Genomic DNA, 25207 nt, shown 5'->3' on the forward strand with positions numbered 1-25207 from the left:
CTACTAAAATCTGGTAGTAATAACAAAAAATGTTGTATCGTGTAAAACTTGTTTTTTAAACATCACTGTTTAATTCTAGTTAAATGCAATTTAGTACTGCTTACAATTTTGTTGTATATGTAAAGATGCAAGTGTTGTAAATATTAAACGTTTGTCTCCTTTAATATATGCATCGTAACACTAACTATTGATATGTAAAAATAAAGATGCGAGTGTACACGTTACAAATTATTATGTTATGGTTACTATAATGCATTGTATTCTGAACGAATCAAACAGTTGTGCCAACACCACGGTGTTTGCGCGGGGGGCGGGGGAGGGAGAAAGGAATTGCGCATGTCACATGAAACGGCCATTGCGCCAGCGTCTTTCGTTCGTTGTACCGGGTGGTGTTTCTATGTCTATAATTTTATTGTAAAAGTGTGCTTAAAAACTTGTGAACATGGACGAAGATGTAAGAAAACTTTTAATCACATGGAACCTCGAGGAATACATGGAAATTTTCGAAAGTAAGTAAAAAGCTGAAGTTATGCCCGAAATTAATGTTTGTCATGACTCGCCTGTATTAATTATTAATAAATAATTATGAATGCTTTGTATTCAATTCCGCTGCAAAATAATTTTAGCCATATACTCGAGGTGTGGTTGTACTTACCTAGTTTGTGTTTGATATCTACATAATTATTTCGCGTTACGACAAACGCCATATTTACTGTAACATAATGGCGTCATTTGATGGCTATGCATTTTATCCATATCATTTATCGACGGGAGTGGTATTATAACTCATGTATTCATAAAACAAGTAGCTTGAGCAATTCTTTTGCCTTTTCTAACTAGGTTGTTTAATAATCAAACAAACAACAAGTACTTATCTCAAAAAAGTGACCTCTATAGGGAGCGTGCATGAACTATAGGAGGCAGCACAGGAGCCGTTAGATTTTTGGCGCGAGGCGTAACAATATGGACCCATCATTATGTTATAAGTAGGTAGAATTTATTTTGGACTTCAAATTAAGAGTAAACAAATTGTGATTAAATAATCAAAAAATTAAAGAAGTAATTTAATAATTTACTTTCCAGAGACACTACTTTTAACTTTAAAATTAAAAAAATAGTGACATCATGACATATGACCGCCAACCTTTACATTCAACTGTCATTTGCTACGGTTTTGCGTACTCCATTGCGAGGTATAAATTGACAATGTCACTACTTAGGCTACAACTGCATTTTTCTTTCTTTGGCATATGATAGAGATGCAACCACAAACCTTAGACCGTAGTACCTACAGTCAAGGGCAAACTAAATTATCAGCTTTGCTTTAATCTGAACCTTCCATATTCCATTGTGATGAGACAACATCTACTCACCTTTACATATGTACGACTTTGTTCACATGAGTTTGGAAATATTTGCGTTTGATATACACTGTATCTTCACTTCAATGATCATCATATATTGGGTACATAATACCTAAATAATAATGTAATACATCTTTAAAGAAATTAATTAAGCCATTAACACAGTGGTTCTTAACCAGTGGTTCCCAGACCACTAGTGGTCCCTGAAGGTACTGGTAGTGGTCTGCGAACAGTGTAAACAACATACCGTTTTTGACTTTATGTGCAGTTACTGTTTTTTTTTTCAGAAAACAAAATATCTGTAGATTGCCTCAATTTACTAGATGACAGCATGATACGGGAATTGTTTCCTACTATTGGTGACAGAGCCATATTTCAAAAAAATTTTCAAAATTGGAAATCTATTGCTCTTGGACAGGTGAGCTAACTTAATACCTTTATTAAAACATAAAGAACATACTATAGTTACTTAAAATGTTAGCAATATTTTACTTTAAATTCTGCTGCCATCAACTAGAGGGTTTCTGTAGCTCAGATCACAGATTTTTACTTCTAAAAAATTTTTTGTAATATACCTATATTATTTTTAATTAGAAATGTATATTTCATCTAACTAGAAATATGGCCAACACACATCAGTTAATCATGCTATTACTTCTTTTAAATATGATGCATTTAGTTTTCGATAGGTTTAGAAAAAATGTTGTCTATGTCAGTGGGTTCCTAACCTTTTTCAACTTTCAACATTATTACCCCTGTGAACTATAAGGGATGATTATAAATGTGAAAGCCTGTCTGTCTGTCTGTTATCTGTTCACGCTTAAACCACTGTACCAATATGAACGAAATTTGGTATGGTAAGAGTTTGTTTTCAGTGTTACTAAAGTAGAAAAACCACTCTCACATATAGACTCCACATAATATGTAAAATGTCCACACGATAATTTTAACTTATTGTTTTGTTATGCCAGTTTTCAGTAATGAACATGGATGTTGATATACTCCAAGAAAAGCATAGGAATCCGTTAACTGAAATGACAAACATAGAATTATTTCAAACATTGATGAATACAGAAGATGCACCTGAAAATGCGAACAGTGATACCCCAAATCCAGTCTCTCCTTTGAAAGTTATGGAAAATAAACAAGAAGGGATACAACAAAGTAAAGATAATGTACGTGTCACTTCATACTATTTACTCCTTTCTCATTTTCTTTTAGGTTAACTGGAAGATATCCCTTATAGGGATAAGTTCGCCTTTGTGCAAATATTTTATATAATATACTTGTATTTTGTTTTTAACCCCTGACCAAAAAAAGGGGTTTATAAATTTGACCGCTAATTGTGTTTGTCTGTCCGCGGCACCGTAGCTCCTAAACAGGTGATCTGAGATGCGGTTTTTTTATTTGAAAGCCAGTTTTCTAGTGGTGGTTCGTAGACATGTTCAATCAAAATCGGTTCAGCCGTTTCAAAGTTGGGTTTTTTTTAGATTTTTAATTTAATTTTACTTGTTTAGGTGCAATAAAGTGATTAAATACGTAAGTACAATAAGGTAGTGTTTTCCTTATTGGTAGCCATATTGAATGTGGTGATAGTTAGGCCATACTGAACAAACGAATTGATAACTTGAGTATAGTTTTTCCAATCTATGAAATTTGGTAGGATTACAGCTGAGGCGCACCAAATTTCACCATTCGAATTTGAACAGATTGTGTGGAGCCAGAAAACCCTCAAGCAATTAGCAGAGAGGTCTTTCTATTCTGGTCAATAAGCGAGTTCTTCGTTCGAGGCGGACTACTAGTTCATACATTTCGACTTCTATCATCAGATGTAAACATTTTGTATGGGGGGGTAAAAAAATTTTTTAACTTTCAACGTTTGCCTGATAGTAAAAGTTACAGTTCAGTCAGTATGGCCTAATTAATCACTACGTAGAATATGGCTAGAGGTAGAAAAAACCCCATTATAATTGTAGGTATGGCAAAGTGCCGTTTGTAACATAAGCAAAAAATGAAAACGTAGATTCTACTTCTCAAACGAGACGATTGTTCAGCGACTTTTAAAAATAACTTGTGGTTTGGTTTTTAGCACATATGAAAGTTTACTTGAATATGCAGTGTATTGTGAATTATGTCTGTAAGGTGACAAGATTGACAGACAGTTTCTTTATATAGTTATTATAATTAGTTATTTGTACAACAAGAGAGCAAAGTTCGTTTTTGTTTTGAGTGTTAATTTTGAGTCCCAAGTGCGTGAAAGGTGATGGACACAAGAGCATGCATGCAAATAACTTTGATCTTGTGTTGTACATAAAACATTTCACCTCAGCAGTGAGAAAATTGTCACTTCGGTGCTACTGGTCCTAGATATTGAATATCATTATTTGCAAAATCTAGTGCCTGCACCAACCTTTCTTGCGATTAGGTTCACAAACTATCCTTAAGCTCTTTTATCAGCCTATGCAAGATGCTAGAAAGATGATGATTGTGGTAATTAATCAACTTATCCTCATAGTAGTGTTAGTATGGAACAGTAAGCAAAATCGTTTTACCTTACTCTTAAGAAGTGAGCTAAAATTGAACTTGGCTCATTGAATTCAAATAAAAAAGTAACCATTTTCGAGCTTCTGAGGTGAAAAATAAATCATCTAATAGTATGATGTTTAGGGTTTTAAATATCCCAATCTGATTATTTAAGTACCTTAGCCCCTCATCAGGTGCTATTCACAGTTTTGGGTGTCAACCAAAATTTACAGTAGATGTATGTATCTCATCATGCTGACATAATAGAGTACAGCAATTAAAAAATATTTTGGTTTTCAGAAACTTCTGGATTTACTGCAGTCAAGCGCAGAGGGCAAAATTATACTTTCCCTGCACAAGGACGACGGTTTGTTGAGCAGCAGCTCTAGGAGAAGGATATGTAACATAATAATTAAACATTTACTTGGGGATGACCCCTCAAAAACCAATATTCCAAGTTCTGTTCTGTTTGATATGGCCAGTCAAATCAAAGAAGTTTTTAATAAAGAGAACATAAGCACATACTTCATTCCGTACATCAACAACAAGAAATTGAAAATCAGAAGATGTGCTAAGGGAAAGCTATATGATTGTTTGCAAAATAGAAAAAGGGAGTATCGTATTGCCGCGAGAAAAATGTCACATACAAGTACTCCAGGATCTTCTACCACTGAAACTAATGAAGAGACTGAACCAGGTAAAATCAACTCTGACTTATTTATAAACTCAAATATATTTTATGCAATAGGCTTCGTGGGCACTCTTACATGTCAGGCTTAAATATTATAATGATATGACGAGAGTAATATGAAAGTATATACATACATTGTAATATTTTTAATACACTGTTGTATAACAGCCAATTAAATGAAATTGAAGTCGGTTAAAAATTAAGTTACAATTATTAGTATTACAGAGATGTATGGACTCCATAATTTAATATTGTTTACTTTTTTGTCAACTTATCTTAATCGATTTTAGTCATATGCACTTCCAGTTCATGTGTACTTTCAGCTTGTACTTACACTGTTATATTGACAAGAGCTATAGCATTGTATTTATAAATATGAGCAGATATAATTTTTTTCCTTTTCAGAGGACGTTTCGGACGATGTGGCTTGGATTAAAGCGTCAACTGAGCCGTGGAAACTACTCGAACAAAAATGGAAAACTACTACAAAACATAGACTTGAAGAAACAAAAAACATGACTGTAACAGAATATATGGCACAATATCCAGGTTTAAAGAAACCCACAGGATTTCACTTGCTGACTATAGACTTCGATACTATGTACCCTGGGACCTCAGACAATCTATACAAGTACTTCATGCTGTCAAAACAATCTATTTTCCAGTTGGCAAGCAGCAAACATAAGTTGGTTAGAGAAAAATTCCAAGGTAACAATATTTAATTACTTTTTGCTGGCCTTTTCTTATATAAATAATGGCCGCGCCTATTCTTATATATTTAAAAATTGCCTTTACACTTAAGGTTTTTTAACATGCCGTCGGCGTGTTGTGCTGTATTGAAACACGTGAGTTAGACGCAGCTTGATCTTGATCACACTATTCACACTGCGATAGTAGTACGCAACTCTAGTACGCCGGCGCGTGGCGGCTGTCTTGGTGCAGCCTGCGGTAACGGCTTGGGCCGTGCTTTGTTTTCTTTACCGGCTACACACACAAACGACAAATATACCTAACAATCACCAATTTTGTCTATACAATGCATCACCTTAATAAAAACTTATTTTGTTTGTTTTTAGGAGTCAATGCAGAAGAAGCTGATAATATTAATGCATTATTTACGCTGACGCTGCTAGTTGCTCAACCTCTGCATAAGAAACCAAAAAAAAGGAGCTGGAGGCCTTCAAAACAGGAGTCTAAGGATGGGTTTATTACCCATGTTACAAGATACATGAACTTAAATGAGACCATCAAACAAAGAAGAGAAAAATATCTACAATATGGTATTACTTTCCAACCTACGATATTTATTGTAGGTGAAAATTTGCAACATATTGAGCAGTATTTTGTTGTTGTGGATAATACATTTTACACTATGCATACCATTATGCAAGCGGTCGATGTGTGTTTTAAAGCTTTCCAAGCACTGAATTGTAAATATCCGGTTGAAAGCGAACTTATTTGGCTGTTTATACAGAGAGGGTTTTATAAAATAAGAACATCTTATGACAAAGAATTTGTTTCGGTTAACTCATTACTTGCTGATTTACATTTACTTGAGTAAAATGCCTAAGTGCTTTATATGCAAATTGGTCATTTCTTCTATAAAAGACTTATGCCATCACTTCAAATACATGCATGGTAATCATAGTTTTGATTATTATGAGTGTGCTGAGGAAAGGTGTAATAGAAAATATTTTTTAATTAATTCATTTAAAAAACATTTAAAAATCCATACCTCAATTAGTGATGATGCCGAATACCTTAACGCACATCAAAATGTAAACAACTTTAATTCTGATAATCTGATTCAGCATAATAATTGTAACGAAGCAATTTCTGAGTTTTCTGATTTGTCAACAGCTCACGATTCAGGCACTGCCCAAACGGCGATAGATTTTGAGAGTTCTGTACTTAAATTCACAGCTAATTTACATGCCAATACTTTGATCCCCAGAAATGTAGTTCAATATGTTACTGAAAATATGAATACCTTGGTCTCCGACTCAGTAATAAAACCTCTTCAAAATATGTTGTCGCAGTGTTTGTCGCAAAGGCAAATATCTGCCGAATGGGCTGGACGTTTGCAGAGCCATTTAGATAAATTTAGTGATTCTTTTGAAGATGTAAGATCTGAACATGTACGTTTTGCTTTGTTCAAGGAAAAAGGTACTTACATAGAGCCTGAAGAATATGTTCTTGGTCAAAGATTAGAAACCAGCTATGCTAATAATAGTTTTAAATTGGTACCTACTACATCCACAGGCCAATTCATACCACTTCGACATGTATTAAAAAAATTTTTAGAATCAAGTAACGACTATCAGCAGATTACCCAACACTATAATGATTTAAAATCTTCCAATTGTGACGTTATACAAAATATAGTCCAGGGTTCTGAATGGCGAAAAATGGTTACTTCTTGTAGTGGACAAATTGTTTTACCCCTTGGACTATATTTTGACGATTATGAAGTAGGTAATCCTCTTGGTAGCAGAGCTGGTGTACATAAACTAGGTGCTGTATATATATCTATTCTTTGTCTGCCACCGCACTACTTGTCAAAGCTACAGAACATTTTCTTAGCATTACTTTTCCATTCATTCGACCGTCAACATTTTGGAAATAGAGTAACTTTTGGTCCTATAATATCAGAATTAAATTTTTTGAGTCGCCAGGGAATCGATTTGACTTTTTCCGATGGAACGCATAGTAAAGTTTTCTTTAAATTAGCTGTGATTTTGGGTGACAATCTAGGTTTACATAGCTTAATTGGTTTTACTGAATCCTTTTCTAGTAACTTTTCATGTCGAATTTGTAAGATACGTAAAGAAGACCTAAGGTATGCTCATGAATGTGACCGTGATTTGTATCGTACGATGGAACAATATTTAATTGATTTAAACCAAAGAAATGTATCAGAGACGGGCATCAAAGAAGAATGTGTATGGCATGATATCGATGGTTTTTCCGTTATCAATAACGTGGGGGTAGATATAATGCACGATTTACTCGAAGGTGTTTGTAAATACGACATGTCATTTATATTGTATTATTACATAGAACAATTAAAATTATTCTCATTAGATACATTGAATGGAAGATTAACTTGTTTTGATTATGGACCTGATCGTAGCAATCAACCACCCTGTATACTTCAAGAACACCTTCGTAATCAGTCCATTAAAATGTCAGCATCGGAAATGCTTTGTTTTGTAAGGTATTTTAGTTTGCTAGTAGAGGATTTGATACCAACGAATGATACCCTTTGGGAGCTATATTTACATCTTAGAAAAATACTTGACATTGTGATTTCTAATCAATTGCAAAAAGGTACTATTGATTTTCTTAAGTTATTAATTTCTGAACACCACAAATTATATTTACGAATTACTAACAAAACGTTAACACCAAAATTTCATTTCTTAACTCATTATCATGATATGTTACAAAAATTTGGTCCATTGGTATCTATCTGGTCAATGAGGTTTGAAGCTAAGCACCGATTATCAAAACTTTCTGCAAATGTATCTAGCAATAGAAGAAACGTTTGCAAATCTCTAGCTATTAGGCACCAACTAAAGTTGAATAACTTGTTTCTCAATAAACACCTTGAAAAGAAAGTACAGATGGGACATAACCGGCCAGTAGATGACAATATAAAAGAAAAAATTATGAACAAATTAAATTTAAACTCTGCATTTATTGAAGAGTATAATTGGTTGATTATTAGCGGAACTAGGTACAATTGCAACTTAGTGTTAACGTTAGATGTAGTTAACGATGGGATGCCTATTTTTGGTTCTATTAATAGCATTTTTTTGTGCAATGATGACATACTATTTGAGGTAAACCTTTTTGAAACACAGTATTTTGATGAAAGACTTTGTTGTTTTGTAGTTATTAAGAGTAATGCAGAGACTGAATTTTTCATGTACGACAAACTTTATAGCTATGTCCCAAATACCATGACACGTAGTCGTGACAGTAGAACAACTTACGTTACTCTGAGGTCTTCAATATAATTATAAGACTACAGTACCGGCCAATAAAATATCACCTTTATTTTGTCGGTACAACTTTTTAAATATTTGTAAATGTCTTCCACCTCAGTAATAATAGTACTTTTATGCGAGGGGTGAGGATAATTGATTTCATGCAGTGGTTTATTCATAAATGTTTTTTGTTATATATGTACAGTCAACTACAAAAAGATGTATCCATATTTTCAACTTATTGCTTTGGAATAAGATCCAAAAGTGGATACATCTTTTTAAAGTTGACTGTACGTAGTATCAGAGAGAATAAAGACATAGAGTGAAATTTCACGAAAAAGTCCTAGCGAACTTACCTAGACGTTATTTTGCTATCCGACACCAGGTGTCGCCATTTTTTAGTCAACAGTTAAAGGTGGCAGTTAAGTGGATTATGGAAAAGGTGGCGCCACGGAACCTAGCATCAAAATGTTGTTAGACTTTGTCACTCTTATGTCTTTATTCTCTCTGATAGTATATAGCAAAAGGTGATTTATTATTCGCCGCTGCAACAGTATCACTATACTTATTATTTAGCTCAAAGAATATCTAATTCGTACATTTCTAAAACAGCACGTTATTTACAGTTACCCCAGCAATATCTGATTGCCTCGGTGCTCATGTTTGGGGGAGTACATGTTTAGATATTCTGGAGCACTTTAGCTGCCCGGATGTTACTGATGGTTGCTGTGTACCTACTGCAAACCGTTTTTTTTAATGATTTATACACAAGGTCAAGTTGGATAAGTGGAATACTTGTATGGAATCTTCATACTGTTTCAATTTCCCGGAGCAAAAAAACTATGCTTTACTTACCCAACCTAACTTTATTAATAAGAAAGTACAAATTTTACACTTGACATATGGCGAGTTCGTTTCATCAAATGATTATTAAGTCACAATTAAAACAATAGAGATTGTTAATCAGTGTAATGATTGTTAGAAGATTCCTTTTTTTTTTAATACTCTGATAATCCGTTGATAATCCATACATTCCTTACTACAATATGCAAGGAAAGGGTCTAGCAGGCTAATCTAGCAAGACTGCCCCCCACGAGGGATTTGGTTATACTTTTAGGTGGAGTAGTGGCTGCACCTGAGAACACTGTGTATGTCTAATATCAGTCTTCGAGTTTCTTTTGTTTCAGATTTATTCACGATTTTGTTACGTATTGAGGAGGATGTAATAGGGCTTATAATGCATATTTTTACAGACCATCATTTCCTTAAAGTTGTGAAAAAAAAAAACGTTTTTTCGGTAATTTTTTTTTGCCACTTATGGAGACACAACTACCAAATAACGTAATACATTCAAAAATATTTTCAAATGTCATGCGTCATGTCAAAAAAACATTTACTATATCATATCAATATTATCAATAGAGTAATAGTAGCAAATGAGTATGTAATACATTAGTAGGTAGGACCATTGATTAATGACATATGTTATGTATATACAGAGTATTATTCCAACGTCTAATCATATTGAACGAGGTAATTACTTAGGTCATACTCAGCAACTGTTGCTATGGACCAACACCGAAATCTCAAAACATTTTTGCCTCCCCGTACATAATGTCCACTTCAGACTCGTCAGAAAATTTTCTTTTGAGATATTTGGGGTTGGCCATACAGTAAAAGCTGCTCAGTATAGTCTATGTAATCTGTACCTATATAAATATAAAAACACTGTATGTGACATATGTCATTGATAAATGTCAATGATTTATTTTATAATGAACAAAAGACGATGTTATACCTACTTACCCGCTCATTTGCTACTACTATTCTATTGATATGATATGATGTAAATATTTATAATGACAATTTTTTTTTTATCTAAGTTTAAGGATATGATGTAAAAATATTCATTATTAACCCCATTATATCCTCTTCCATACGTTATGTATATGGTTTCTCTCGCAGGCTTGGTTGAGCTTTGAGCTGAAATAAAAGTTTACCCTTGATTTTTTAATAAAATCGTGAATAAATCTGATTCAAAAGAAAATCGAAGGCTGATATTATGTTCTCAGGTGCAGCCACTACTCTACCTAAAAGTATAACCAAATCCCTCGTGGGGGTCAGTCTTGTTAGCCTAGCCTGCTAGACCCTTTAATTCATACTGTTCTTGAAGATGCTTTATAATTTGAAAACCAATAATAAAGCGTTTGATTTTATTACTCGTATTATTTTACTTTTAAATTGTCTACCATTTGTAAAACACGTAATTAAGTTTAAAGAGCGAAATGCTGTTCTCTGTTTATGAATTTCGTGACTGAGAGATACTTTACACATGTCTATTAAATTTAATAGCCAAACAATGGATATTTTACATCGGTATAGGTATTATTATATCATAATCATAAAAAAAGACAACAGCATTTTTGGTAGTTTTAGCCTGGGTTTTTTTTTATACTGCGTGTACTATACTAAAGACTTGTGTCCATACACTCGGCTAGTCTATTTATTGCAAAAGTTGTGACGTGATAGATACCATCGACAAAGTTAATTTACCAGTTAATCCTATTGCATTGGCATAAGGTTGACCAATGGTCTGAGAGGGCTGTTGTTTATACTATTAGATGTGCCAAATTTTTGATACTGGTTACTCAAAACAACTTTTCTAATATAACAGATTGGCTGGGTGAAGTATGAACTCAATTTTTTGTTAGGCACACGCTTATAAAGATCTATATTTACAAGAAGAGCAGTGTACTGGTTATATATTGTTCACGTAACCAGAACCCACTGTGCTCAAGGGACTTCTAAACGCGCCATATTTTGACTGCAATATGTGGCCGGCCACCAATAGTTGCCGGCCACATATTGCAGTGAACATATGGCCCGTTTAGAAGCCCCATTAGCACAGTGCGTTCTGGTAACGTGAACAATATATAACCAGTACACCGCACAAATCGTTTAGTTACACATACTAAATGCCTTGTTATAACAACACAACAGGCATGTATATGTTACTGTATTATTTAGTTACCATTACAATCCGTCTTATACCTACTACTAGTGTGGTCTGGTTACGTGAACAATATAACCAGTACACCGCACAAATCGTTTAGTTACACATACTAAATGCCTTGTTATAACAACACAACAGGCATGTATATGTTACTGTATTATTTAGTTACCATTACAATCCGTCTTATACCTACTACTAGTATGGTCTGGTTACGTGAACAATATAAAACCAGTACACCGCACAAATCGTTCCGTTACATAAACTAAATACCTTGTTATAACAACAGGACAGGAACGTATATGTTACTGTATTATTTAGTAACCATTAACAGGCCGGCTAGTTGGGTTTACTAAAAGTCTTATACCCACTACTAGGGTGTATGGGTATACATTACATTTCTGCACTTTATGAATTACTATACGGTTCATAGAATTAACAAATTTAATTTAACCAGAATGGTCTGGTTTTGTTTACAAAGCGTCCTGTCGTCACATATACAACAAGACAATATAGTACAGCTAACCAGATTCTGGTTACCAGTACCAGGTTTTTTTTTCAGTGTATCAGGAACGTTCGCCCAGGCGCACACGGACATTTTTTACTCGAAAATCATGTCACTAATGGGTCGCGTAAGAGAAAGTCAAAACAGCATTCTGTACCCCTAGTGTAAATATTTTCGACAGCGAAACGTGACGTACGCGTTTGCGTTAAGTGTCATTTGGTATGAGATTTTTGACTTTCCAAAACGTCCCGCTTGGTGCGCTGTTCAAAAACCCATACAAAATGAGACTTAACGCAAACGCGTACGTCACGTTTCGCTTTCGACTAAAATTACACTAGGGGTACTGAAGGTGATTGCGGACTGATTTAACTGCCCCTTAACGTGGCATTGGATGGAGCAGGTCAGATCTACTTTGACCTATGTCAAGTAGGTCTGATTGGCATAACCTTTCTAAATAATACAGGTCTTAAGTTAATTTTACTAACCATATATGTACTTTTGGGTCTGAAATAAATATATATTATAATTAAATTTAACTTTAAATAATACTGCAAAAACGTGCAATCCGTTTATTAGCTGGAGTAAAACAGAGGCATCCTCAATTTATGACGTTTACACTTGCACCGTCTGGGCTATCAAAATCACTCGCAACTTATCTTGGTCTGACTCTAAAAACTTAATAAAACATTAAAAAATTGAATGATTTTGTGACTCCATCATCCATCCAAATGTGTCTGCTCTGATCAAGATGAAAATCGATATCTGAGGATCTGGGAGGCTCTTCATTAGGAATCTGAAGTTAAATTGGACTAAACGGCCGCCATCTTGAAGTTAAGCATTTATTGCTCTGATAAAGATGAAAATACCTCCACAGACACCTCTACAGAGAGGTAACTTATGTACGACACAAAGCTAAAGCTATTTCATTTATTTTAATGAATATCTGTAGCGAATTGTTTAATATTTATATATTATATATATCGTTGTCTAAGTATCCTCAACACAAGCCTTATTGAGCTTACTGTGGGACTTAGTCAATTTGTGTAATAATGTCCTGTAATATTTATTTATTTATTTACGGAGCTAGAGAGCGAGACGAAATCACCAGGAATCCTCCTAATGTGCACTTTACCTGTCCTTACTTTACCTCCGGAATATCTTGAATTCAAGTCCAGTTGGACGTTAAGGTCAAACAAGAAACGCTCAGTTGGGAACTAGGCAAGTCAGTTATGCACACATGAAAGAGTTCTAAGTCAGATTGAGACACACAGAAGACGAAGCTCAACAATTCAAGTACCTAATTACATACAACACCTAGTCTATTACTGTCTTGTATACCAAATTAAAAGCAATAAATATATACTTGGTTCACAATAAAGTATGTATTTGTTTGGATTCCATTCTTTTGAATCTTTTCTACATAATATTATCAAGCCATGAAAGTTACAAGAAATCAAACAAAATATTAACTTGTAAACCTCCCAAGTAGATCTAATATTATTCAGTACGAAAGTATCTACACATACGGATACGGATGCATATGTAGGTGTGCACACACACATACATAACTAGTTTCGGATACAAAATAGAGATAGCGCTTCGAAATTAGTTTCCTTAAAATGCTTCAAGAGGGCTCTCTTTTCCTATATAGGTACTTTACTCTTTGGTCGTAATCTTTTTTGTCAAATATGTCAAATACCTATATTATATTATTTTATTTTAAAATCGTACATTAAAAGGCAATGTTATTAACTCGACCTTATAGGTACTTTCTTGGAAATAATTTGTCCAGAATAGCAAGACAGAATTTTTACCCCAGATAACTACATAGCTGCAGTAGGGCGTAGCGCACGTAGAGCCAGAAACCTTTTCGCATATCCAAATGTTCGCACCTATCACGGTTCAAACGCACTCACGTACCGAGCAATAGAATTACTAAATAACTTCATAGCTACAGTCCAAAACGCAGACATATTCTCAGACAAGTGGCCGTCCGTCCGTACAACGTAGTATCAGGATTTTTTAAAACTACCTATGTTACTTAAAATCAGTTTTTTTTAAATCTCTATGTAACTTAGTAATACATTACAGATAAAGTTATTTATAACTTAGTGTTTTTGTAAATATATTTGTTTTTTATTCTTTTTCACATTTCGACAGTACCTGTTGGCCCTAGCTATGTACACATTGACATTTTCTTTTTTGTCGTGACATTTCTTTATTTATTAATTTAATTTTTTTATATTTTTTGTTTTAATGTTAAGTTGACGATCTTTTAGTGAAAGCCTTTGTTTTATGCTTTTGTGTAAAATACTGTGTCTTTTTCTTTAAGAAATAAATCTAATCTAATCTAATCGTATGTTTAATTCTAGAGATAGTTCTGAATAGTATTTTATGCAACAGTTGTATAAGAAGGGTCTAAAAAGGCGAGTGGCGTGAGTTACAATGTGAGCCGGAGCCGAAGGCGTAGGCGAACATTGTAAAGGAATACGCCACGAGAATTTTTTGACCTACTTATACAACGTTGCATACAATATTTTTCCTACGAGTCAACAAAAATAAATCTTAATTTAGGTAAACAAATTACGGCAAAAGTATATAGCCAAGACGCGCGAGCATACCTTGTTACGCGCCCGGCCCGCCCCGGGCCGCGGCCGGCCGGTCGGCGACACCTCCTCGTAACTCATGAGGCCCTGGTACTTGCTACTTGCTAAATTAATTTTTTGGACAGTTTTTTCTCAATTTTGGCCACCGTAGCCTACGGAGACTAACAAGCAACGCTAAGCGGTCTTCGTAGTCTATGGGTGTTGCTTTATTACAGGTGTCACATGCGTGTTTCTGACTTATGAAGTAATTATTTTTACTATGCAACCAAATGAATATTTTGTAAGTTGGCAGCAATGCACTTAGTTTAAAACTGTATTCGTTTTGGTTTTGTTAGGTTGGTAGCCATTAATCGCAGTAACGTTATAGCTTATAAAAGCACAAGAGCTTTTATGAGGAATAGACAATATAGACTTTTCTTGAAATCTTTTATGTATGTTCTTATATTCGTGTTAATGAATGCATAAATGACAGATAACAGTAGAGGAGTAGGAAAAATGTATAATGTGTGTAATACAAGTTTACTAATTTTATGTCCTGACTACATATGTATTAACAGTATAAGTGCCTCGGCTGTAGCTGTAAACTTATACTTAGTGTTTTCATGAATAAAGACCCTCGTGGGAAGTCGTCTACTTACATATATTTTTGAGATTTAGACCCAAAAATTTAAAAATATTTACTTACTTGTTGGTTTTTAAATAGTCGAACCCTTTGTGTGACTGACAAAAGTCGCAAGCCCTTTGTGTTGTCAGGGTTTATATAGAGCTTCAGCGTGGGTATCGCATTGTGCGTGAAAATAAAAATGTCTTTTTAAATTCTTTCTAGTTCAAAGCGAGGCATACCTCAGGTCATGGGGCAAGGGCACCATCGATTTTTGAATTAAATACCGACTAGCAATTGCACTCCGTGTAGGTATTTCCAATAGATATCAATACTAATGCCGCAATTATTGGGTGTTTTAGGTAGCTAAGTCAAATACTAAGTTCTTTAATGATAATTGTTATCTAACTCATTCATTTGTTAATCATGACACATGATATTTTACAGGAATGTGTGAAAATGTGAACCCTAATAGCCGTGACACCGTGCAAAATAATAATCGAACTCGAAAGAGAGTAGATCGCTATGGTGTGTGGGTAGACCACAACTCGTAGCACGTCAGTTACTCCGTGAAGATCCGTGAGATATTATAATTAATTTATTATAGATAGGTTATGGCTCCTCTACATGATGGGTCATCATACTGGCCCACTAAGATGGGCCAGTTTGTGGAGAGCGCAGTGGTGTCGGATGGCTTATGGCGCGGCGGGATGACGATGGGATGGCCACGGTGTCGGTTTTTCGTCCGCACATCAAAGGTGGCCAGCGGTGGCAGTTCGCATATACACGTGGCCCATTCCAGGACTATATTGTGTAGTTGCATTTCAACCATCGCATAGACAGCGTTGGGCCGTCGTGTAGAGGAGCCATCACCATCGTATGGCCATCTCGCTGGTTCAGCGCTGAGCCATCGTGTACAGGAGCCATTATACGTGCCCCAAAATTGCAAAGCACTAATCTACCTTGTGACGATTGTACGGTTTGCTTTTAGTCGTTGAATATTAACTATGACGCTCAAATGACAAACACTAGTCGTATCTTTTTTACCTAAGTATTCTTTTAATTTTATGCCGCCTTATTTACGCCTTTTGTAATATGTAGGTGTGATCAATAAAGATATTTTAAGTGTGTGCTGCCATGACAATGGAAGATTTGTTTTGCTTGTTATTTTAGGGGATTATATCTATAATTTATAATATCAATGGTGAAGTTGGCACGTGCAGCTGTGCCGAAAATGCCGAATTAAATATCGGGAACTCATGATAAAAATATACATGGTAAGTACCTCGTATTTAATAGTAATTAAAGCGATGATATTTTTTATTGCGAGCACCCACTCGTAACTAAGGTACCTACTAAAAAAAATACTGTAGAACTAAGGGAATACATTAGCAATAAACTTAATTATAAATTAAACTAAAGCTACTTGGTCGTTCCCCTTGGTATGGAGACGTCTGGGTGCTGGTGCGCGAAGGCGAAAACTTTTCTCGGGGAGCTGGGGAGTCGCCTGCGAAAAGGGGTCTCGACCCCCGCTCCGGGTCGTTCCTGGCGCAGAGGTTATCCATCGCGGTTCAACGCGGAAACGCGATAAGCGTAATGGGCACCTTTGCGCCGGGGCGATGCGAGGTGGGTTGTTCGAGTTTTTACGGGTTGGTTTAACGGCTAAACTTTACCCTACTAAAATAGTAGATTGTTAACCATATGCGTCTCGAACCGAAACTACCTCGACAGAAACTGTGCATTTCACGCGATTTAAACACTTTACTTTTCATATCGAATGCGAGGAAACCAAACAAGATAAGGCAAATTTGCAAAATCAGTAATTAAAGTAATAAACCTACGTTGTGCGTTGCGCTCGCGCTAATACAAGTACGTAAAAGTAGTTACGAGCGATATGTTAGGTACGTAAGATGACAAACAACTACATCATTTTGATACTAATATCTACGCTCAAATTGGCCTCCACGACCGACTGACCTCCACGACTAACCTAAACCAACTCTCGTGGAATTTTGTCGAGTCAGTTATTGCAAAATTTTAAAACGGCGGAGTAGTAGAGGTTCGCTAGGTCTGCAGCTCACAGAGCCACTAGTAAAAAATGTTGAATAACATCGTTAGACTCCCATCTTATATTCCGGCAACGCACATACAACCCCTCTGGTGTTGTGGGTTTCCATGGGCGATAGTAATTGCTTACCATCAGGCGATTCGTTTGCTCGCTTGCCCCTATATCATTTAAAACAAAACTTTGCCATATCGGGCAAACCCTCACCGACTTTTAGTATCGCGATTTTGTCTAACGTCTTCTTCATCCTCCCGTTGTCCCAGCATTTTGCCACGGCTCATGGGAGCCTGGTTACTACATGGTTAGTTTTGTCAAATGGCGATATCTCGGCGACATGTCGAACTTCAATAACTTATCCATGTGACAGTTACGTCACTCAGGCTCAGAATAAGTAACACAAAATGTACGTATTATGGTTTATTGAACTCTATACCAGCAGCTGTTTAAAACAACAGACCATCGACTTGGAAAGGGGGCAAATGGGGCACGGTCCGGCGGAAGTCATCAACCTCGCAGCAGAAGCTGTAGCCAATGTCGATGCGGTCGGGCTGCCACCGGAGCCAGTCGAAGTCGCGGTTGTTCCGGCAGCGGTCGGCGCAGAACGTCCACGCGCGAACTTCTTCCTCGGACGCGAAAATGTCGTTGATGCCGACGAAAACTGTGCCTCGGCGCAATGATGGCTCGTAAAACACCTAAGCACCAAAGATTTAAGGAATACAGACCTTGCAACAAATCGCATGCATTTTAGATAATTGCTAGCTGGGTAGATCCAACGAATTCAATCGATCTATCAAATACCGCAAAGTAACGCAAAGCACATGCAATGAGTTGTGTTACAAGCGAAATGCTTGAAAAACTTTAATCCGACTACGGTTTTTATTTTCATTTAAATACCTACACGTCCTTTTCTAAAGTCGGTTAGAAATGTAGCCTATGTGCATGCTACACGGGTAATTGAAACGAAGCTATAGATACGTTTACAAAAATTAGTATTTCGATGTTTTGGTGGATCACACGACACACACACATACACACACTTACACACACACATACACATTAACTACTTAATCGCTACCCTTCCCATAGTCGGGATACCAACGAAAACTGTGTACCTATTTCGTTTTTTGATAGTGATAATTTTATTAGGGTAAAAAATTACATCAATTTTCATTTGTCTTAATCTGACAAATGAAAATTGTACCTGACCTGATGAAACCTGTAATATAATTTTGCATGTATTATAGATAGGTAATGCACCTAAGTCATAACTCATAAACGTAATAGATTTTGGCTCATATACCTATGACCAAAGGAACAACTCCTTAATTGAACTATGGAACCTGATCTAGTTTCGGAACTTTGAAATAGTTAAAAACAATTCAATCGTCGTCGAAATTGCACGACTAAGTATGGATTTGTTCCGAAAGTCGTGAAGTTGGAGTCTACCCTTAATCTGAATATTAATTATTTCGTGTTGAAAGTTCCAACTAAATATTCAGTTGGAATTCCCAAGGAGTCTAGTAGGGACCTAATGAGAACTTTTAGGCGATCGGAATTTTGTCATTTTTCTTAACGCGGGATGGGTCGGTTTGTGAACTCGATAAACATAATTACCTTGTAAAAGTACCGAGGTACGGGCAGCTGCTTATTGTTGTTAGCGTCTGTGTACAGATACAGTTCGTGGGCTGTGTTGTTAGCGTTGCGCACAACACCCACGCCGAACGTGCCCGTGTACACGGTAGTGTTGTACCCGGCCACAGCGATGCGTGCACGGGCATTCTGTAAACACAATAATTTATGGAAATTTCTTATCGCGAAACCAATCGGGATTCAAGTTTGGGTATGTTTGTTGCTACTAACGGCTGAGAGAACTTAAATCACCTGGTACAAGACATAGCATAGGATGCTTTTTATTTTAATATTTACTAATGGGAGTTACTCTGGATAGATCCCTAACAAATAAGTTTCACCTATCGAAACTCACCTATCCTCACCTATCGAGACATACTACACTAACTTTGCGGGACCAGTTGGGGGGCTTCAGCTGATTGCTTACGCACCATAGGCATTGCGCTTGTCTACTCTGTGGCTGAATACTGCGCACCGGTGTGGCTTGAGAGCACTCATGTCCAGAAAGTAGACGTTAAGCTAAAGGAGACTATGCGCTACGATTCACACCTGTCCACTGGCTACCGGCATTAAGTCACATAGCTCCACCTCATCACCGACGACGACTACGAAGATCGTCAAAAATCCCGCGCTGCCGGTTCATGACGAGTTCTGCCTTCCACCTCCCCAGTGACTAAAATCCCGAAATCCATCCTGTTCTGTAGCTCAGGTTCTGAACAACTTCACTATCTCAGATCGGTGGAAACCGGAGTGGTCTACTGCTACAACTGGACACACCGCCCATGTAACCGACCCGACAAAAAAACCAAAAGGATTTGACTTCCCCCGCAAACGTTGGTGTCGCTTAAATAGGCTGAGAACTGGGCATGGCCGTTGTAATTCTCTAACATATAAATGGTGTTGGAATGATTCTCCTCTCTGCGAGTGCGGCGAGAGAGAGCAGACCACCAACCATATCTTCCAACGCTGTCGCCTTCACTCGTATCCTGGACCAGCTGAAGATCTGGAGTCAGTCAGGCATGAGTTGGTTACCTGGCTTAGCGACCTCAAAGCTATACTCTTACTTGTATTGTCTTCTTTATGCATGCCATACGATTAATAATAATTTTAAAATTGATACCCAGAGAGTGAAAATGGGGGTCAAAATTCAGTAAAGGAGAGCTAAGGGGCGCAGTTTAACATTTGTACCTCAGTTTGATCGAGTCCTCGTACCTAAACTCCAATATTTCACATGGTTCTCAACATTTTCCTACTGCCTCAGTCATGTAGAGCCCGACTTACCCAACTCTGCACTGATTTTGATACAAAAAAAGTGCAAGTTGTATAAGGTGTAAGATTAGATGTAGTGCTGTGTAAGGTGTTATATTAGGTGCTAACAAATTAGTCACCGATATTTTAAGATATACTTTACATTAAAACAATTAACTTTAAATAGAAAAAAAATCATGTGGTTTCTGTTTTCATTTACTGAACAAAAATAAATAAATTTTCTATCTTAAAATAATCATCATGTGTATTTAACTAACAAGATATTTAACACTTTCTGTCATGTCAACTTCTTCTTCAAATAAAGAAGAAGAAGTCATTTCAACAATGGTGTGTCTGTTGTTAATTATAATTAATAATCAAACGAACTTACCTGTGAAGTTTGATTACAATTATGCGAGTATCCAAATCCAAGACAACAAATATAATTTACTAGCAGCAGTACACGTTATCGTGCAGTCCAAGTCACACATTTTAGAGATTATAGTATTTAAAAAACAAGTTCGCGCTGTCCCTCTCACTCGCTACGCTGCGTTCCTGCTTCGACATCGCTCCTCCAGTACTCATTATTTCAGAGTTATTTTTGTGTTATTAACAGAGACTATTTTATTTTCATTTTTGGGGATGGGGGGCGGGTCTTTGTTGTCTTGGATTTGGATACTCGCATAATTGTAATCAAACTTCACAGGTAAGTTCGTTTGATTATTAATTATACTTCGTATCCAAATCCAAGACAACAAATATAATTTACTAGCAGATGTTCAGAGCTTTGTATTTAAATTCAAATCCTGAATGCGAAAATAAAATAAAATACCTATCGATATCAAATCAGTATGTTACGAACATACTGATATTATTGATTTTGACTAAAAAGAACAACGTACCACCTAGAAGTTATTAATTTATGTCCAATTTAAATAATTATTTATGTATCCACATAGTATAAATGTAAAATGTATGTATAGCATAATAAAATTAAGGAGTGAAATTGCTCTTGGTATTTCATTTCGTTAATATTAAAAAAGTATAAAACTTTCTTTGATTTCACTGTAGTATATTGATAAAGTTGTATATATCTTAATATTCACAAGGTACAACTATTTTTATGTCATTTACAAGCCAGGACGCCATTAAGTGTAAATGTGTTTTCAAGCTTTAGTTGGCTCTAAATAAGTTTTAGATGGGCATTTTCTGTCTGTAACCATATAAACAAACCATTTTGTATAATTTAGAATTTACCAACCATTCTCTGGATGTAATTACAACGGAGACAAACAAGCATACGGCCTGCCTGATGGTAAACAATCACCGTAGCCTATGAATGCCCGCAACTGCAGAGGTATATTACATGCGCGTTACTGACCCTAAAATATAATCTAATTTTATGTTACGACACTTTAAAGTTAATTTTGAATACAGCAATCAATACTTTCCTCGGTAAATAGCCTTTGAGTGAGGTAGATAAAGGAGAATTTTCTTCATTGTAAAGCTACCATAAATATCAAGGCTATATGTAAGTACTTTAAAACTAAGTCTGGACAATTACTAGTAGAGTATCCTGTAGGTATTAAGTATTTGAAACTTATCACTTTGAAAATATAGATGGACTAATTTTAGTTATTACCACAGATCAAGAAATAGTAATATGATATTATTTATAACTAAATAGCTAATCTCATCTGCTTATGCGTATCTGAACGATGATGGCTTCTACGCTAACAAGTGGCAAGGAACTTAGGTAGATTATGTGTTGAGTTATGATATATTTGTGAACAAAATATCTGGCATGACTTGTAACTTGTACTTCATTTTAAGGAGTAACATTTTTTAACGTTACCTACAATAAAACTGTACAGTGTGCATTGCGACGAAAAATGAAAACTATTTAAGCTTTCTTTTACAGCAAGACAATATGACAACCCGAGCATTTACATTTCAGACAATAATAATGTTATTGTTAAAGGATTTCAACCCTTTATTGCGATTATTAATCTAGCTACTTAGCGCAAGCGACTGCAACACGTGGCAGCATAACTCTAGTTGCATGGTTGCACAATTTACAGCACTTATTTCGCGTCGCGGGATAGTGCATCAACGGCGGTTCACCTCTTGTTTGATGCGGCGATGTTCCCCTGAAGTTTGGAGCTGAGAATCCGTAAGTAAATTGTACCGGATTTATTACATTAGGCTCGTTGATATGGTATATTCTTGACAGCATATCAAAGCTGACGTTTGAAGTTATTAGGAGTATATAACAGCGTGATATGAGTACGAATCATAAATTTGGGTTAAAGGGTTTACAGATATATTTTTTCTTATATGTTGTTTACATACAGCATTTCTTTGTCTGTAAGGGCAATGACATTGCGTACATTTTGTTTAAGGTATTTTAGGCCGCATTAACACCTATTAAATTACCTCAGCGTAACAAGAACCTCCTTTATATTTCATTATTTTTACAAGTCCTGTAAACTTTAGCTCAACCTTAAATATTTTTGCTCTTTAGTCCCTTATATTTACATGCGTAAAGCTACTTCCAATACTATTAAAGTCTTCAATCATTACATTGGCATCAACACTGTTATAGTAGAGCAACGTTATATATCTTTGACGATATCATTTTGAGATATGTATAATGACCGACTGTAGACCGAAGAGCGAAGTGACCGAAGAGCGTAGCGACCGAAGTGCGAAGCGACCGAAGAGCGAAGCGACCAAAAGGAGCAAAGCAACCGAAGAACCAAATGACCGAAGCATTATAACCTCGACACTTAAAATGAAGCACATATAGCCTCGACGCTGCGGAAATGGAGGCCTCGATACGATTATTGTGGAATTGTATAGTACATATAACTTAAAGTGCGGCATATATCTTCGTCACTGCGACAGCAGACCCCTTGACACAATTATTGTGGAGTAATGATAGCATCCTCACTATGACGTGGGGCAAACTTAGCCTCAACACTACGACAGCAGAGCCCTCGACATAATGATTGTGGAGTAATGATAGCCTCCTCACTATTAAAGTGGGGTACATATAGCCTCGACGCTGTGAAAGCGGAGCCCTCGACACAATATTGTGGAGTAATGATAGCCTCTTCACTATTAAAGTGGGGCAAATATGGCTTCAACGCTGTGAAAGCGGAGCCCTCGACACAATGACTGTGGAGTAATGATAGCCTCTTCACTATTAAAGTGGGGCAAATATAGCTTCGACGCTGTGAAAGCGGAGCATTCGACACAATGGTTGTGAAGTAATGATAGCCTCATCACCATTAAAGTGGGGCAAATATAGCTTCAACGCTGTTAAAGCGGAGCCCTCGACACAGTGATTGTGGAGTAATGATAGCCTCATCACTATTAAAGTGGGGCAAATATAGCTTCGACGCTGTTAAAGCGGAGCCCTCGACACAATGGTTGTGGAGTAATGATAGCCTCATCACTATTAAAGTGGGGCAAATATAGCTTCAACGCTGTTAAAGCGGAGCCCTCGACACAATGATTGTGGAGAAATGATAGCCTCTTCACTATTAAAGTGGGGCAAATATAGCTTCGACGCTGTTAAAGCGGAGCCCTCGACACAATGGTTGTGGAGTAATGATAGCCTCATCACTATTAAAGTGGGGCAAATATAGCTTCGACGCTGTTAAAGCGGAGCCCTCGACACAATGATTGTGGAGTAATGATAGCCTCATCACTATTAAAGTGGGGCAAATATAGCTTCAACGCTGTTAAAGCGGAGCCCTCGACACAATGATTGTGGAGTAATGATAGCCTCATCACTATTAAAGTGGGGCAAATATAGCTTCGACGCTGTGAAAGCGGAGCCCTCGACACAATGGTTGTGGAGTAATGATAGCCTCTTCACTATTAAAGTGGGGCAAATATAACCTCGACGCTGTGAAAGCGGAGCCCTCGACACAATGATTGTGGAGTAATGATAGCCTCTTCACTATTAAAGTGGGGCAAATATAGTACCATGTCGACATCTCATTTATAAGAAAATATTTATTTAATATGTGTTTTAATTTTGAACTATTAATTAATGTGCATTATAAAATTACATTAAAACTTTAATCAACACAGTTAATACCGATTTTCTGTTTGATGAATATCTTGTTGCACAGTAAACCTAAGCTTCTAAGTACTCACGGAAAGGAGAATTATTATTAGACGGAGTCCACAATATTACACAAATCAAGTAAGTATATCTTTCCATAATATATTTCATTTTAAAATTATATTATATTATGTTAATCAAAGCTGTCTAATAATAACAAAGCGGGTAACTAACTGATGATCAAATTTAGGAGGCGACCACATCGATTGGACCCAAGACTCGACGATACCGCGATGTCCGATTAAAGCCTACTACCTAATCCGTCATGATCCATGCGATAGATTCACTATGGCCCTCATATGGGGCATGGGGCGCACGGTATCGGAGCACGCATAGCACGTCCCGTTTGTATACGTCGATTAATGGCATTAAACACTTTAAACTGTCAGTCAGACTAAATAGTCTTCCAATGTCTTATAGATTGTGTATTGATTGATATTACTCCTGTATATTTATACCTATAGGTATCCTCATAAGACGCTCATTAAACTTGTTGGTACTGTGTATGTACATTTGCATAAAGACGCGTTTTGTTATCATTCATAGGCACTTATTACCAATCGGCAAGGATTACCATTGTTATCTGTTTTATTGTATGGTAGGGTAGATCGGACATGGTAAAAGCTGCTTTCGTGAAACGATTACCTAGTATATATTAACTTTATTCAGATATGGTTTGTATATTTAAATCTGTACGCGAAAGCATCTCGTAAAAAAAAAAAATTGTGAGTGAACATTGCATTTTATGCAATCATAAAATGAAATCTAAATAATATTATATTAGTAAATAATACTATAATAGTACGTATTACAATTATTTAAAGTTCAAATTGTA

General features: G+C 36.2%; 2 protein-coding genes across 2 annotated transcripts in view; one reads left to right on the forward strand and one right to left on the reverse strand.

Annotated features, from left to right (window-relative positions):
- The first annotated feature begins 337 nt into the window (after positions 1-337).
- On the forward strand, positions 338-10786 carry LOC133516791 (uncharacterized). The gene is made up of 6 exons (XM_061849747.1): positions 338-509; positions 1652-1782; positions 2336-2539; positions 4188-4584; positions 4984-5286; positions 5655-10786. The coding sequence occupies exons 1-6, from the start codon at positions 443-445 to the stop codon at positions 6137-6139; spliced, it is 1587 nt and encodes a 528-aa protein (XP_061705731.1). The 5' UTR covers positions 338-442; the 3' UTR covers positions 6140-10786.
- A 6975-nt stretch (positions 10787-17761) lies between these two features.
- The window catches only part of LOC133516792 (uncharacterized), a 28980-nt gene continuing 21534 nt past the window's right edge, over positions 17762-25207 (reverse strand). The window contains exons 6-7 of the mRNA XM_061849748.1: positions 18972-19136; positions 17762-18049 (exon numbers count right to left, since the gene is read on the reverse strand). Of these exons, the coding sequence (XP_061705732.1) occupies positions 17801-18049; positions 18972-19136 (414 nt within the window). The 3' untranslated portion in view covers positions 17762-17800. The remainder of the gene's footprint in view (positions 18050-18971; positions 19137-25207) is intronic.

The sequence above is a fragment of the Cydia pomonella genome, chromosome 4 (assembly GCF_033807575.1).
Source record: "Cydia pomonella isolate Wapato2018A chromosome 4, ilCydPomo1, whole genome shotgun sequence".
Taxonomy (NCBI): domain Eukaryota; kingdom Metazoa; phylum Arthropoda; class Insecta; order Lepidoptera; family Tortricidae; genus Cydia; species Cydia pomonella.

Coding starts and splice junctions, on each gene's coding strand:
- LOC133516791 (XM_061849747.1), top strand. CDS start 443: ATGGACGAAGATGTAAGAAAACTTTTAATCACATGGAACCTCGAGGAA. Junction 2,540..4,187: donor TACAACAAAGTAAAGATAAT/GTACGTGTCACT, acceptor TTTGGTTTTCAG/AAACTTCTGGATTTACTGCA. Junction 4,585..4,983: donor TAATGAAGAGACTGAACCAG/GTAAAATCAACT, acceptor TTTCCTTTTCAG/AGGACGTTTCGGACGATGTG.